Genomic DNA, 16,813 nt, shown 5'->3' on the forward strand with positions numbered 1-16,813 from the left:
TTAAATTGAACTAAATTAAATGGAAGCTTAGAACATAATATTGAAAATTATAACATGAAAATATAATCCATTGCTTTATAAATTCAGTTGTTTAAATTTTACCTGAAGCTTTTATTGTTGACTTTTTGCCTAATTGTGAAAAACTGACAAAATCATAGTATAGTAACATTTGTGTGCAATTATCTAGTATAAATTCATAAAGTATAGTAGAAGAAAATATATATATTCTAGGTTTAAATAGAGTTTTTTTAAAAAAAGACCTAACAGTAAAATAAAATGTATACTTGTCAAAAAGAAGAAGAAGAATGAAAATTTATATCCAGGTGGTTTCATCATATTTATCCAACTGTGTATCTTCTAGCAGTGTTACGTTTGCATTTTTCCTGCTAGCATCTTCTCCACTATTTTCTGTCAGGCATCTCACCATAAAATTCTTACTTCACAGAGATATTTTTTATAATGAAGGGGATTATTTGTGTGTGTGTGTGTGTGTGCGCGCGCGTACGTGCATGTGTAGAATGTACCAAATGTGTTTCTTAAATTTCTTGCCGTTTACCCCAATGGTTTATTTTTTATTTATTTATTTTTTTTACCCCAATGGTTTAAACTCAAAACGTATTCAAAAGCTATGGTTAAGATTCTAAAATAATTGTTTGGTTTATTACTTTGTTGCTGATTTTTTATTTTAATCTTAGGTTTGTACGAAGACTACTTTATTTTTACAAGCCCAGTAGTAAGTTATACGCCAATCTGGATCTGGATTTTGCCAAGTCCAAACAGCTCACAGTTGTGGGTTGTCAGTTTACAGAATTTCTTCTTGAGTCTGAAGAGGTAATAGGCACTTTGAATATTTTCCAGAGGACATGTTTTTCACTGAATTTGCCCCATTCCTTTTATTTTTGAATATGTATAAGCTATATTTAGAAACATAGAATGAGCCCAGACCTAGATTTTTATCCTTAGTTGCTAGCTATTTATGTGACTTCGGACAAGTTATTTGCCTTCTAAAAGACCTGGTTTTCTTTTGGTAAAATGGAAGATAATACCATCTCATGCAGCACTGTATTGAATAGGATTAAAAAGAACAGATACTCAGAGATTAATGTCTGTTATTAGTAACTTCATTATTATTAAATGTTTTGGACTTGATTAATCGAGTTGATTTTTCTATGGTAGACACTAACTGCTTCTCTAGCAATATCATAATGTATTTGCTTTTAGGATGGGCAGGGATACTTAGAAGATCTAGTAAAGGATATTGTTCAGTGGCTCAATGCCTCTTCTGGAATGAAACCTGAAAGAAGCCTTCAAAATAATGGTTTATTGACTACTCTTAGTCAACACTACTTTTTATTTATTGGAACACTTTCTTGCCACCCTCATGGCGTCAAAATGCTGGAAAAATGCAGCGTATTTCAATGGTGAGCATTCCTAGATTCTGTTTCAGTATATACCTAAACTTTATTTTTAATGTGATCAGAAAGGGTATGCTTTTTAGTCTGTGTACCTGTATTTGGTAAGTTTTATTGTTGTTGTTCAGTACCTCAGTCATGTCCATCTCTTTGTGACCCCATGGACTGCAGCATGCCAGGCTTCCCAGTCCTCCATCCCCCGGAGCTTGTTCAAACTCATGTCCATTGAGTTGGTGATGCCATCCAACATCTTATCCTCTGTTGTCCGCTTCTCCTCCTGCCTTCAATCTTTCCCAACATCAAGGTCTTTTCTAACGAATCAGCTCTTCACATCAGGTGGCCAAAGTATTGGAGCTTCAGCTTCTGCACCAGTCCTTCCAGTGAGGGTTGATTTCCTTTAGGATTGACTGGTTTGATCGTGCAGTCCAGGAGACTTGCCTGTGAGTGTCCTGGAGTCTCTGGTGGAAACCTGGGTTGACCGTGGCCTGCTGCAGGGTCAGGGACACATACTACAGCAGTCCTGGGAGCCTGCTGGCCTAAGTCCTTTTGAAGGAGTTTGCCATTATGCCATTACCCTTACCATAGTTTGGCCTCAGGCCAAACAATAGGGAAGGAACACAGCCCCACCCATCAGCAGAAAATTGGATTCAGGATTTGCTAAGCTTGGTCTTGCCACCAGAGCAAGATCCAGTTTTCCCCACAGCCAGTCCCTCCCATCAGGAAGCTTCCACAAGCCTCTAATCCTTATCTGTCAGAGGGTAGACAGAATGAAAACCACAATCACAGAAAACTAACCAAACTAATCACATGGACCACAGCTTTGTCTAACTCAGTGAAACTATGAGCCATGCCATCATGTAGGGCCACCCAAGATGGATGATGGGTCATGAAGAGTTCTGAAAAAAACGTGGTCCACTGGAGAAGGAAATGGCAAACCGCTTCAGTATTCTTGCCTTGAGAATCCCACAAATAGTATGAAAAGGCAAAAAGTTTTGTTAAAATACAAAAAAATTTTAATTAGAGTTGTCTTGATGCTCTGATGCTTTTTTAAAAATGGGTTATTTCTTAAGTGCATTCTTTTAGAAATGCTTATTAGGAATTTTAAAATATTTGTTGAATTAATGAATCAGTACAGTAATTTCTAGTAACCTTTATTATTTTCATCATTTTTTAGTTTACTTAACCTTTGCTCCTTGAAAAACCAAGATCACTTGCTAAAACTGACTGTTTCAAGCTTGGACTATAGCAGAGATGGTTTGGCCAGGGTCATCCTTTCCAAAATCTTAACAGCAGCCACTGATGTGAGTATAACATAGGCAATAGAACTATAAATTCATAACAAGTTAGTTCAGTATTTTATAAACTTTAGCTTAATAAAATTATAAATTTAAGACTATGGGATGGAATTTGAGTTTATTTTTAAATTTTAGTTTGTCCAGAGAACTCGACTACAGTACCCATATTTTTATATAAAGAGAAATGCTTTGAAGCAGCTAGATAGATAACAGTATTTTATTATACTGGGACCAAAAAATATATTTGTATCAAGGGCTAGACTGTCAATTCCAGTCTTTCTGCCCTTTTCTAGTGTAAAACTCTTCTAAAACAAAGTCAGATGGACTGTCTGTAGTGAAGTTTGGATGGTGGTGGTTGGTTTTTTTTTTTTTTTTTTTAATGTTCTCGTTTATCTTTATAGGCCTGCAGACTGTATGCAACAAAACATTTGAGAGTATTATTGAGAGCTAATGTTGAATTCTTCAATAATTGGGGAATTGAATTACTAGTGACCCAGCTGCATGATAAAAACAAAACGATTTCTTCTGAGGCCCTTGATATTCTCGATGAAGCATGTGAAGATAAGGTGAAATTTCATTATCTTATAATAAAATACTTAGATATGAATTTTTATGAAACTATTCAAGTTTGATAGAAAACTGTGTGAAATTATAAAGTATGTAATATAGTGGTTTTGGAAGTAGAGAATTTACTGTCTTCATGCAGTTATTAATTTGCCTAATAATTATTTATTTTAGGCCAATCTTCATGCACTTATTCAGATGAAGCCAGCTTTATCTCACCTTGGGGACAAGGGTTTGCTTCTCCTCCTGAGGTAAATTTTAAGAAAAATTTTCATGTAGTTTTCTTTTGTGTGCTCTCTGGCAGTGTGTATTAAAGCTGGATTCAAATCTGTAAAGGAAGCACTCTAAAGAGTTTAGCTGTTAACTTCTGAAAGAGGCCCATTTTAGAATATTGGGCATCCTTTAATACTGAAACTCTGGCTTTTCATTGTTTTCCATAGTGTTTCATTTTCATTTCTATGTGTCCTCATTCTTTTTATAACATTTTCTTTACTGTGGTTGGATTCATGTTTTTTGCAAAGATTTTCAAAGTATTTGTATTTGAAATTATAAGATAATTGACCTCTTTAAGGCAGTGTTCTTAAAGTCTTTGGGCTTAAGTGTATTTGGTTTGAGATACTTTAGCTTTATAAACAATTTTTTGTGAGACCCAATGTTAAACTGTTGCCTGTTGCACTTTACAGATTTCTCTCCATTCCAAAAGGGTTTTCCTATTTGAATGAAAGGGGTTATGTAACAAAACAGTTGGAAAAGTGGCACAAGGTAACTTTCTGTTGAATAAGTTTCAGTTTGTATGTTTTTATTTTAGAAAATAGATTTGAGGATTTTGAAATTAAAGTTAAATATTTAAATATTCATATGAAGTCAGGTCTTAAAATTCTGTTATTTATTTTCATATTCATCCATTTTTTAAACTACAGTTGTTTTATAGTGTGAATTGTTGATTTTGTATGTTTTCTGTTGAAATTTTGCTTTCAGCTTTAATCTACTGGTATTGTTTGTCAACCCTGCTTACCATCATCATTTCTTTTATTTTGGGTTCCTTTTACAGCCCTTTTGAACTGAAACTTAAAACAGTTTTCCTAACTGAAGAGTATAAAACAGTTCTACCAAGCAGATATAATAATCTAATTATTAAACTTCATTTTAGGGTAGACTTTTCATAAATCTGAGAGCAAACTTCTTGCTGTTGTACATAATAGGAACATCTAGGAAGAAGGGACTAGTTTGAAGGTATTGGTTATCTCTCTAGCTTTTCTTTAGCTGGTCATCACTGTGGCTTCAGTTAACTTGAAGCATTATAAATCATCAAAGCATCTTAGAAGCTCATAGAATAATCAGTCCTAACATAAATGATTCCCAGATTTTCCTTTATTGAATTCAGATCATTGTTTATATTGTCTATATTGAACCATATTTCATAAGATAGTCTAATTTTAAAAAAATTAATGGAACTATAGTTATAGTTACCAGAGGTGGGATGTGGGGGTAGAAGAAACTAGATGAAGGCAGTCAAAAGATACAAACTTCCATTTATACACTTAAACTAAGTACTAGGGATATAATGTACAACATGATAAATATAATTAGCTTTGTTGAATGTTATATATCAAAGTTGTTAAGTAAATCCTGAGAGTTCTTATCACAAGGGAAAATATTTTATTTCTTTAGTTTTGTATCTATATAAAATAATCTATGTTCACTAAACTTATTGTGATAGTCATTTCAGATGTGTGTAAGTCAAATCATTATACTGGATGCACACACTGCTGGATGTCAATTATCTCTCAGTAAAACTGGATGGAACAGAAATACTGTAACTGTAAAGCATACAACTTAAGGCATGGAGTCTTTCAGTAATTGGTGAATTGGAACAGTGAAATAAAGACATAATAGTTTCATTCCCTAAACAGAAGACTATCCTCACTTTAAAAAAAAAAGTGAAAGTATCTAGGAATACCGAATATCTGGTTTAGAAGCAAAATTGGTAAGAGCATGAACTTCAGTGGTGGTAAGGTTTGATAGAGACATATTTTCTGGGCATTTTTAAAATAAGATGGACAGAATTCATGAACTGATTAGATATAATAAATGAGGATTACTTGACTCTTAACGGTTTCCGATTTGAATGCCTGAGTAAATAATGGCTTGTCATTAAGAGACTGTGATTCGCAGGATTGAGGATACTACATTTAGAATAAGTTGAACTGCTATTGCCTATGGGATGGCACGTGATGGTATCCAGAAAATACTTAGAAATGTGGATCTGGAGCTGAAGATGGCAGTTTGGGAGTTGTCAGTGAATAGTAGTAGTTGAAATTTGAATTGAGTGAGATCACCAAGGGAAATGTAAAGAACAAAAAAATAAAACTGGAAATTGCTCCCTAGAGAACACTCTGGTTTAATGAGGGGAACAAAAGGATGGGGACACTGAGGAAAAATTATCAGAATGATTTCACTAAAGGATGCTTCAGGAAGGAGAGGCCAGTGGTATATATTCTTGAGAGAGGTCAGATAAGGTAAACACTAGAAAAAACACTGTTGAATGTGACAGGTCATTGGTGAATTTTGCCAGAGCAATTTCAGTAGAAAGTTGCAAACAGATGCTAACTTGCAGTTATAGTGAGTTTAGCCAGTAAATGGGAGTAAAAACAAAAGTAAAAACAAAGACAATATAGTCTACTCTCTCAAATTAATTAGAGAATGGGAAATTAATTAGTGAATAGTGATTGCCTACCATTAAACTTAGTGCTTTTCAAGTATTACCTCATTTAATCCTCACAGCAACTCTGTGAAATGTTTGCTATTATTTCTGTTTTATGAAGGAAAATGTAGATGCTAAGATGAGTAACCTAATTTATCCTAGGTCACAAAGCTTGAAAATAACAGAGCCAGGGGCACTTTTGATTCCAGAGCCCTTGATACTCTTTCCTCTATGTTTGATTTTCTCCCAAGAGTTCGTAGCATGCCATGATAAAGTTGATGCTCTTTTTCTAGGTAATAAAACATCCAGGCCAGAATCATACTGAAAATCCACTCATTTGATTTAAAACTTTCTCTCCTAGCCCAGGCTTAGTACAGACTTAGAAACCTGCAATAAAAGAGGGGGTATGGTTCATTTCATCATTCTTTATTGTTTATCTCCTCCCCATTTACCAGCTGCAGATTTAGGGCCTCTCCAGCTTTAGAGCAAGAGGGAGAGGAGGAAGAACGGATGAGAATTCATGGACAGTCTTACCCAGCTGATGTAGTTGTTACCTGGGGCTGTTAGCTTTGGGGAGGGCAGATTTCAAATGTTGATTTTTCTTTTTACTCAGGTCTTACGTTCATAAATTCCTCAAAGACTTCATTCTGGAGATCTCTCATTTGTAGTTCCTTTGACCAGAGAAGTGGCTCCTCTGGTTGCTTACTTAGTACCTCCTAGTATCTGGAGGTATACCCTCAGAGGTATACCCTCATTTGGGGTCTTGTCCCTCCCTGCCTCCGTGAGGCAGAACCCTCAAGATGATCCACATTAGAAACTCACTGCATTTCATCGTTACAAACCATAGCCCTGGCCTTTGCTAGTGTGTTGTTCCACATGGTTGCCACTGGTCAAAAGACTAGCCAAACAGTACCACATGAATGTAACTATTCCTTCATAAAGCTCAAAATACTTGCCTTAATTTGTATTTTTGTACTGAGATTTTCATGTCTAGAGAAGATTATGGTAGTGTTATAGCAGTAGTAATAATTTGGTTTGCTGATAATATAATGAAACTCTTACATTACATTTACACAGCAAAGAATCTAAAAGAAAAGCAGGTGCACTGGGACAACCCAGAGGGATGGTACGGGGAGGGAGGAGGGAGGGGGATTCAGGATGGGGAACACGTGTATACCTGTGGCGGATTCATGTTGATGTATGGCAAAACCAATACAATATTGAAAAGTAATTAAGCTCCAATTAAAGTAAATAAATTTATATTAAAAAATAATAAATTAAAAAGAAAAAGTAAGCTTTTAGAGTCTCTAAGTAAGGAGTTAAGGTAACTCGTCAAATTGAAGTAGTAGAAGATGGTTTAAAATGAAGAATATCTCCCTGCCCCTTTACTCTGTCTTTTGTGAAGGTAATGTTTGTTAACATTTTGTATACATTTAAAGATGTTTTGTACATCTGTAAGTATATATTCTTCGATTAAAAATACAGATAAGTTCACTCACACCTGTAAATAGGACTGTATTTAATTTTTTTCTTTAGCAGTATATGTGAGATATCTTTTCAGAGCTGTGCATTTAGAGCTACCTAATTCTCTTCAGTGGCTACATAGTAAATTATATGAATATACCCTAATTTTTATCATCACTCTTGTATTTGGGGCACTTAGATTGTTTCCAACTTTTTAGTTTTGTTAACCGTATTTGCTTTATGTTCTTGCATTCTTTGCTTACTTGTGCAAATATATTTGTTGAACAAATTTCTAAAGTATAATTGTCGAGTCAAAAAGTATATTAATTTAAAGTTTGGAAAAGTACTGGCAGATTGCTTTTCAGAGGTTCTATCAATTTCTTCTGAACAGTTTAAAGTGGAGATCTTTTGCAATGAAGATGGTAGTGTGATTGACTGTCTCAGTTTAAATAATTTGACTAGAAGTTTTCCAGGTTTTAGTTGGAAATGTTTTTACATTTGACCTGATTTAAATCAGTGAAGAAAGAGATACTATTTTTCACCAAAAGGTGCTAAAATGATAGAACTCAGTTAATTTACTTTTAAAATTCCTAGTGAATATCTTCAGGATTTAATATTAAGAAACTAGTTTGTTTTTTTTGTTTTTTTTTTTAATGAGGAAAGGAATTCAAATAAGATGAAAAAATTTTTAACTTACTTATATGGACCCCAAAATATTAATTGAAAATGGGGAAAAGAGTATAAGCAGAAAGTTTATGGGTATGGTAGAACATTTTTGCATTTATAATAGCTTGTTATATCCATGCTCTTCAAAAATTTTTCAAATTTCCTGAACAAAGAAAAAGATGTTCATTTTTCTCTTATTTGTGCTTCCAAGATTTGCTAGGTAACTAACATATTAGAGATTTAGTAAATGTTGTTATGGAAATATATATAATTTAAACAATATTATTTTCTAGGAATATAATTCAAAATACGTTGACTTGATTGAAGAACAGCTTAATGAAGCACTTACCACTTACCGGAAGCCAATTGATGGTGACAACTATGTTCGTCGGAGTAACCAAAGGTATAGTCCAGTTAATGGAATAATTTATTGCTAGTCCTCAAACGTAAAATTTAAAATCATGTTGTTATAAATCATTGTTTTTTAAAGTTTTCTAAGTACTTGGATATTCTTATACTGACATAGGAAAAATCTTTCTAAAGCACAGCACTGAATGTTCAAAATTTCAGTGGCGTTCGTAACTTGCATTCCCTGACTTGTAGAGCATTTAGATCCCTTCATGTTCTAACCCTCGTCTGTCTTTCTAGTTTTAGGTTTCTTACCGTTACTCTGAAACCAGCTAAACTATTATTTTTCTAGAAGAATTCTAATGCCTTTCCACCTCCATATTTTTATTCATGCTGAGTGATTGTCTAATTGTTTATCTGATATTTTAAGTCATTTTATAAATTAGTATGTTCACAGTGAGCCGGTAGGTTTATCAATCATTTTTATCATACTAGATTACAGCGTCCTCATGTCTACCTACCTGTACATCTTTATGGACAACTGGTACACCACAAAACAGGATGTCATTTATTGGAAGTACAGGTAAAAACATAATTTGCTTATTTTGAATAGCTGCAGTAATAGAAAAAAGTTAATATTACTAACGTGTTATCTTTGCAAAAACTTCTCAACAGCCTTAAAGTCAGTGGTATAATTGCTTTTAAAGCTCCATCTTGTAACTGACTTTGGCATTCTGTGCTTGCAGTCCTTAGATTCATAAACAGGCTTGCATACACTTCCTTGACTTATGATCTTTTGCATATGTAATTTGTTGTGTAGAATAAGTAAGCCAGTCAAGGTCCAAGTTCTTTTTCTTTCTAGTTTGTTGGGAAAGTTCATCTTAGTAAAAAAAAAACGCTGAAAAATTGAATTTCTTCATTCCTCTCATTGGAAAATTAAACTGAACCTGAAACATATTCAGTTACCTTTGGTGAGTAACAAACTGAAAGTATCAGCTGCTGTTTGTTAGTATCTAACTACTCTCATATACTTCTTGAAATATTGGAGGCTTAGGCAAGCAGCTGTTCTTTGAGTATAGCATGCACATCAAATTATCAGAGTTCATCTCAGGAGCAAAAGTTTTATATAAATATACTCCATAATTTCATGTATTTTTATATTATCCATGAAGATTATTGAGGTGTGTATCTTTGTATTAATTTTCTTTAATTTGCTGAAAATTTAAATGATTTTCTCAATGTCAGTACCTCCATAGTATGAGAAGATCTAGTTGTTAATTTATTATTTTCTGTCTAAAAGAAATAATGATAATTAATGGCTAACGTTTTATAATACTAAGTGCCAAGTACTTTGTTAAACTTTCTGTGTAATAATTCATTAAATCATTAAACTTTATGAAACAGAGGCTATTATTATCCTTGTTTTAGAGTTCAGGAAATCAAGGCATGGGGAGATAGAGTTACATGCTGAAAGCCACTTGCCTAATAAGTTCCCAGCTCTAGTATATGAACTCAGAGCACATGTTCTAATGCTGCTTCTTAAGAAATTTTGCATAAAATTATTTTAAGATTTTTAATATATAGAAATTACTAAATATAAACATTAAATAGATTTTAATATACAATAAGAAAATGTTAAAAATGTATTGTTAATCATATGGCATTTTTTTTCCTTCTCCAGAATATTATTACAGAACTCTGTCATAATGTTCGTACACCAGATTTGGATAAATGGGAAGAAATTAAAAAACTGAAAGCATCTCTTTGGGCCTTGGTTTGTAATAAACACTTCTATGAGATCTTCTAAATTTTTAGATTTTTACTCATTTTCCCATTGATATTAAATAAAAATTATTTTGTTTGGAATTTGTTCTTAGATTAGTATTCTAAAGCCAAGATTGTTTCTACCCACTTAAATATTAGAAAGTAAATAATTAAACTATTGTTTTTCTTGATAAGACAGAAGTAAAGTAAAGTTGCTCAGTCATGTCTGACTCTGCAACCCCATGGACTGTAGCCTAGCAGGCTCCTCTGTCCATGGAATTTTCTAGGCAAGAGTACTAGAGTGGGTTGCCATTTCCTTCTCCAGGGGAATCTTCCTATCCCAGGGATTGAACCTGGGTCTCCCGCATTGCAGGCAGACGCTTTACCATCTGAGCCACCAGGAAAGCCCCTTGATAAGACAAATGGAACTTTAATTCCTAAAGTTCCTTATGTGAGGTTTTTCCCCACAGTTCTTTCTTACAGATGTGGTTAGATTTTTTGTGTTATAGGTAGCTTTTCACATCTCTTAAGAGTTACTCTTGGAAATATATTTGACATGTGATTTCTTTTCTTTTAGGGAAATATTGGCTCATCTAATTGGGGTCTCAATTTGCTACAAGAAGAAAATGTGATTCCAGATATACTGAAACTTGCAAAACAGTGTGAAGTTCTTTCAGTCAGAGGGTGTGTGATTTAACTCAGAAATCTCTTGTATATATTGTTGTTCACATGTGGATGTGAGAAAAATAGTTTATGATTATAGTTTTTCAGTGCATTAAATTAAACATCTTATGGAGTTCCTTGTTTAATATTACTTTATTTTTTAACAACATTATAGTATTGACATTTACCTTGCAAGTAAACAGTAAGAGTTTAGCATGTGTCCAAATAGTCCAGTATTCCATTAGCCTAAATATTCTGAATTTATTTCTAATAGCTTATTAAATAAAACGCAGATGTACATATATAGCAAACTAATATTTTATGGTTGCTTTAAGAAATCTCAATTTGAAATTATAAGCTGTCATTACTTCACTTTTTACTTACAGGACCTGTGTATATGTTCTTGGGCTCATAGCCAAAACCAAGCAAGGCTGTGATATTCTAAAATGTCACAATTGGGATGCTGTAAGGCACAGTCGTAAACATTTGTGGCCAGTGGTCCCAGATGATGTAGAACAACTCTGTAATGAACTCTCATCTGTCCCAAGCACCCTAAGTTTGAACTCGGAGTCAACAAGCTCTAGGCATAATAGTGAAAGTGAATCTGCACCATCAAGTGAGTACTGTGACAACATCATATGAAGTTAGCCAGAACTAACACTGCTGATATAAAAATTTTAATGGATTTTACATTCTTAATTTACTTCTTTCTGAGATAATTTGGCAGTAATAGCTTCTTGGAGAGTGTGTGTCTTTTCACAACAGGGAATATAGCCATCAACCTACATTGTTTCCCTTTGCTTTCTAAATAGCTGTTGGAAACTCGTACTTACAGAGTTAAGTAATAAATCATGTGCCAGAAGAACCATTTCCCCCTTGCCTTTTTTTTTTCAATTTCTAATAAGTAAATGTTTGTTTACCTACTGTCATCTTTTACCTAATTCTTTAGTTCATTTTTCATATATAGGGTTGTTGAGCTAGAATATATTTGTTAAGAGATACTATATTCACATACTCATTTTTAGAAGAAAAGCTAAAATTTAAAGTTAAATAGTGAAACTGCTAAAAGGGGAGTATCAAAAATCAACTAAATGAAGTTTTAAAAAATCAACTAAATGAAAAATGGATTGTAATTTTAAGCCCTGTGTTAAACGGTGCTAGGTGCAAAAGTTTAAGACACAGTTTTTTTTAAGAGGATAGGTCAATATTTATCAAACATATTTCACCAGATCTAAGACATCCTAAATTATAATATGCACACCACTGTGTAAGACAAAAAGATGCCTATTGCAAGATACATCCTGATTTTAGAGATTTTAAGTGTGAAACATGTGCATCTTAAAATTGACATAATATGGAAAAACAGTGCAGTATGCAAGTTTAAGATTTTGTTTTGCCTTTGTTCAGAATATATTTAAAATCATTTCTAATTATTCAACAGAAAAATAAAATACAATCCCACAGATGTCATTAGTCACCTGGATTGAATCTTTTATTAGAGAGAGGTAGGCATTGAATTTAGATGAGTTTCTTAGTACCTAAGACAAAATGAGAAATAAATGTAATTTGTTTAAACTTTAACTTAAAATGTTGTGACTCATTTCTAAGTATATGTTGTTCAAGATTGGACATTCATTTCTTATAAGATTGATTTTTCTTGCCTATTGTGATTGGAAGTATAAACCACCAGGAACATGTACCAACTCAATAAACATCCATAGTCAAGTCTCCTTTTTGCCTTTAATTTTATCCTGAATATTTGGAGGTTTTAGAAACTTACTGGGATACAAAAGAAACTTCAGATAAGCTATGACATAATGAGTCCTGTAGTTTTTTTTTTTTTTGGAAATAACAGAAGATTTCATAATAATTTTATATTTTATTCAAATCCAAATTTTGAATCTCAAGGAAGCTCTGTTTATCTGGCTCAGCAGTCTTAACTCTTTATTTTTTAAAATATTTTTTCCAGGTGACTACTAGACAGAAATTTCCTCAGCTATGTCACTTAAAGTTACCATAATTGTTTGCCCTTTTTAATGTGCTTTTATTATCAATCCTTTGATTACAGGCATGTTCATCATGGAGGATGACCGGTTTGGCAGCAGCTCTACTAGTACATTTTTCCTGGACATCAATGAAGATGCAGAGCCAGCATTTTATGACCGACCTGGACCTATAAAGGATAAAAATCCATTCCCTTTCTTTGCTTCTAGTAAACTTGTGAAGAATCGTATCTTAAATTCTCTTACTTTGCCTAATAAAAAACATCGTAGCAGCAGTGATCCAAAAGGAGGGAAACTGTCATCTGAAAATAAGACAAGCAACAGGCGGATCAGAACGCTTACAGAGCCCAGTGTTGACTTTAATCATAGTGATGATTTCACACCCATATCCACAGTACAGAAAACATTACAATTAGAAACTTCATTTGTTGGGAATAAGCACATTGAAGACACTGGTAGTACTCCAAGTATTGGAGAGAATGACTTAAAATTCACCAAGAGTCTTGGTACAGAGAATCACAGAGAAAACACAAGCCGAGAGAGATTAGTTGTAGAAAGTTCATCGAGCTCACATATGAAGATACGTAGCCAGAGTTTTAATACAGATACTACAACAAGTGGCATAAGTTCAATGAGTTCAAGTCCTTCACGAGAGACAGTAGGTGTAGATGCTACGACTGTGGACACAGACTGTGGAAGTATGAGTACTGTGGTAAGTACTAAAACTGTTAAGACAAGCCACTATTTGACGCCACAGTCTAACCATCTCTCTCTCTCTAAATCAAACTCAGTGTCCCTGGTGCCTCCAGGTTCTTCTCATACACTTCCTAGAAGAGCACAGTCCCTTAAAGCACCCTCTATTGCTACAATTAAAAGTCTAGCAGACTGTAACTTTAGTTACACAAGTTCTAGAGATGCCTTTGGCTACGCTACCCTGAAAAGATTACAGCAGCAAAGAATGCATCCATCCTTATCTCATTCTGAAGCTTTGGCATCCCCAGCAAAAGATGTGCTGTTTACTGATACCATCACCATGAAGGCCAACAGCTTTGAGTCCAGGTTAACACCAAGCAGGTGAGCAAATATACATTTTTAAATGAACATGGTTGAATTTTAACAGACTTAAATGTAAAGCATTAGCCAAGTTTTACATCTACATAAGCCTCAGAACTGACCTACTGTTTACTGTAGTAGGCTATAAGCTCCTAGTTACCCGAATGTGATTTGAAATGGATTCTTGCAGCTGCGAGGGGGGAAAAGAAACTTTTTTTAGGCCCTGGAAATAAACATACATGCTTTGCAAGGACACACAAGTCACAAGCTTTTTTTATTTATTTCTCGCTTCTGCAAGGATCGATTTTAAAAAGAAGCATGTCGGGGGAATCAGGAGCTTAAGACCTACAATAACAAACAACTTTTTCAGGTAGGTCAATTTAAGGCTCCAAAAGTTGACTTTTTTTTTTTTTGAAGATAACAAAATTTCAGTACAAGTCTTCCCAGCTTAAGTTGTTTAGTCGCTAAGTCGTGTCCGACTCTTTTGCGACTCCACGGACTAGTAGCCCGCCAGTTTCCTCTCTCCTTGGGATTTCCCAGGCCAGAATACCAGAGTGAGTTGCCATTTCCTTCTCCAGGGGATCTTCCTGACTATGGCATCAAGCCTGCATCTCCTGCGTTTGCAAGCAGGTTCTTTATCACTGACCCACAAGGGAAATCCTCAGTTTAAGCAGCTGTGATAAGTAAAGTAGGAACCAAATGAACATTAAATGAATTACTTGATCCTCAGAATTCAGCATTGCAGTATGCCTGTGCCCAAGAACATTTGGGAGATTTCTGCCGTATCTAAAGATTATATCAAGCTGGTCAAAGTAGTAAATTTTATCTGTAAAAGATTTTCATCACTAAATTTGATTTTTGCAAAAACTTCTAAAACCTAATTTTTTTGTTGGGTCAAGTACTTCTAAAAATTTTCTATAGTTTTTGATTATTCATTTACATTTATTAAATGGATGTATTTGGCAAGTACATGAATTAGCCTAGTTCCTAGCACAAATTAAGCACTCGATAAAAGTTAGCTGCTATTATCACTATTATTATTGATAGTTATTTCTTTAATGTAATCCATTTGGCTCTTATGTCATCAAGTTGTTAAGTTATGAAGGCATTTTCTCTCAGTAATGTTAACACATTTAATAGAAGAGACTCCTTGCAGCAGATAGTAAATTATATTCCCTTTGGTAGGATTTCATAAATTATGCAGTACTGTCTTACCTATCTGACAGCCTCATCCCTCTCAACAGCTCACTAGTGTAAATCTATACAGTGACATTCACAAATTTTATTCAAAGGAGGTACCTCTGACCCACATTCAAAATTTGTTGGTATGTATTCTAACAAGTTTGGATATCAGGTTGTCAGGCCTATAGAAGCAATAATTAAAAACTGTTACTGGTAAGGACACTGTGACAAGAAAGAACAGCTTTTGAAATTGTTAGCAAAGGAGGAAACTTTTATACTAAAGCAAAGTATTTGAAAAATCCCACTATAACAGCCAGTAGCATTCAGCCAGGGGCAGTAATGTACCACCCAAAATAAGTAGTGAGGACACCACCATCTTACAGCTCAGGACAATAAGCAAAGCCCTGTTAACTCTGGACCACCCAGTTAGGGTTATTCTATCTTGTTGAAGCAGGTATTTCTATCTAAACTGATTATAGCACAGGTAAAAAGTTTCATTGCTTAACTGTTCATTAGAATAAACCAGAAATGACAACTCCAAATCACTATTTCCTAATCAGTCTGGGTTCTTAGGATCTTATTTCCTGTATTCTCCGTTAGAATGAGAGACGGGTATATGGAAGTTTTACTCCCGGAGTAAAATTCCAGCTTACTGGCATTATAAAGGATTACTGTATGCTTTTCTTTTTTTTTTTGCTTTTCATTTCTTGGGAGAGGGAAAAAATAAAAACAAGATAAAGCAGTCAAGAGAAACAAGAACAGCTGTACAAAGGAATGGATGCTGAACAGAAATCTTAGGTTCATCAAATCTTCCACTTATTCTTCAAACTGTATTTAGTATTTAACCAGGTTCCATGAAGGAAAAAATTGTTGATATTAGTCTTCCTTTTCTTACTTCTTTCTTTTGGTTAATTCAGAGAAAATGAAAATGATGGAAGATAACTACACATTTACTATAATAGTTTGGATCGAGGCTGAAAAGATTTTTTTTCCTATAAAATTAGAAGAGTAGTCATTCTCATACTGTGGTATAATAATGAGTGTGAATCCAGCAGTCTTAAAAACCTTGTCTTTCTGAGATGTTTCTTTGAGGCATAGCAGAAAAAAATACTGAGTAGGAATCCTTAATCTTGAGATCTAATCCCAGCACTGAGTGAAGGAACTTGGAAAAAGTTCCATAATTATGCTGTAATGTCTCATCTCCTTGGAATTCAAAAGCTTTGCAAGCCTCATCAATCCAGAACAAAGGCAGACAAGCCTCTCAACTGTTTACTGTTGTAAGTCTGTATAGTGAAATTCATGAATTCTGAAATATGTAGGCCTCAATTGCTTGGAGGCAATTGGAGTAGATCAGTGGTTTTAAGCATTTTTTTAAGCATTAACTTTTAAGTAGAGAAACCCTTTCTTCATAAAAACATTTCTGTGGAAACCCAATGTGAAGAATATGTAAAAATGGAGCTGCTGCTGCTGCTGCTAAGTCGCTTCAGTCGTGTCTGACTCTGTGCGACCCCATAGATGGCAGCCCACCAGGCTCTACTGTGATTGAAATAGGTACTGTGGAGGCAAGTATAACAATAGTTTCTTCCCCTTCAGTCCCGTAGTCTTTGAAGAGTTCTCTGGAATTGGAAAGATATAAAAGTACAGATTAACTACTGACCTATTTTATAAAATTTGTAAATTTCAATTCTGAGTGAT

General features: G+C 34.2%; 1 protein-coding gene across 1 annotated transcript in view; it reads left to right on the forward strand.

Moving 5' to 3' along the window:
* RICTOR (RPTOR independent companion of MTOR complex 2) overlaps positions 1-16,813 on the forward strand; it is a 41,419-nt gene that overhangs the window by 11,106 nt on the left and 13,500 nt on the right. The window contains exons 11-22 of the mRNA XM_052659095.1: positions 696-831; positions 1,222-1,421; positions 2,587-2,713; positions 3,109-3,273; positions 3,446-3,522; positions 3,955-4,033; positions 8,399-8,508; positions 8,949-9,036; positions 10,135-10,227; positions 10,795-10,901; positions 11,267-11,496; positions 12,949-13,957. Of these exons, the coding sequence (XP_052515055.1) occupies positions 696-831; positions 1,222-1,421; positions 2,587-2,713; positions 3,109-3,273; positions 3,446-3,522; positions 3,955-4,033; positions 8,399-8,508; positions 8,949-9,036; positions 10,135-10,227; positions 10,795-10,901; positions 11,267-11,496; positions 12,949-13,957 (2,421 nt within the window). The remainder of the gene's footprint in view (positions 1-695; positions 832-1,221; positions 1,422-2,586; positions 2,714-3,108; positions 3,274-3,445; positions 3,523-3,954; positions 4,034-8,398; positions 8,509-8,948; positions 9,037-10,134; positions 10,228-10,794; positions 10,902-11,266; positions 11,497-12,948; positions 13,958-16,813) is intronic.

This window comes from Budorcas taxicolor, chromosome 20 (genome assembly GCF_023091745.1).
Source record: "Budorcas taxicolor isolate Tak-1 chromosome 20, Takin1.1, whole genome shotgun sequence".
In the NCBI taxonomy this organism is placed as follows: Eukaryota; Metazoa; Chordata; class Mammalia; order Artiodactyla; family Bovidae; genus Budorcas; species Budorcas taxicolor.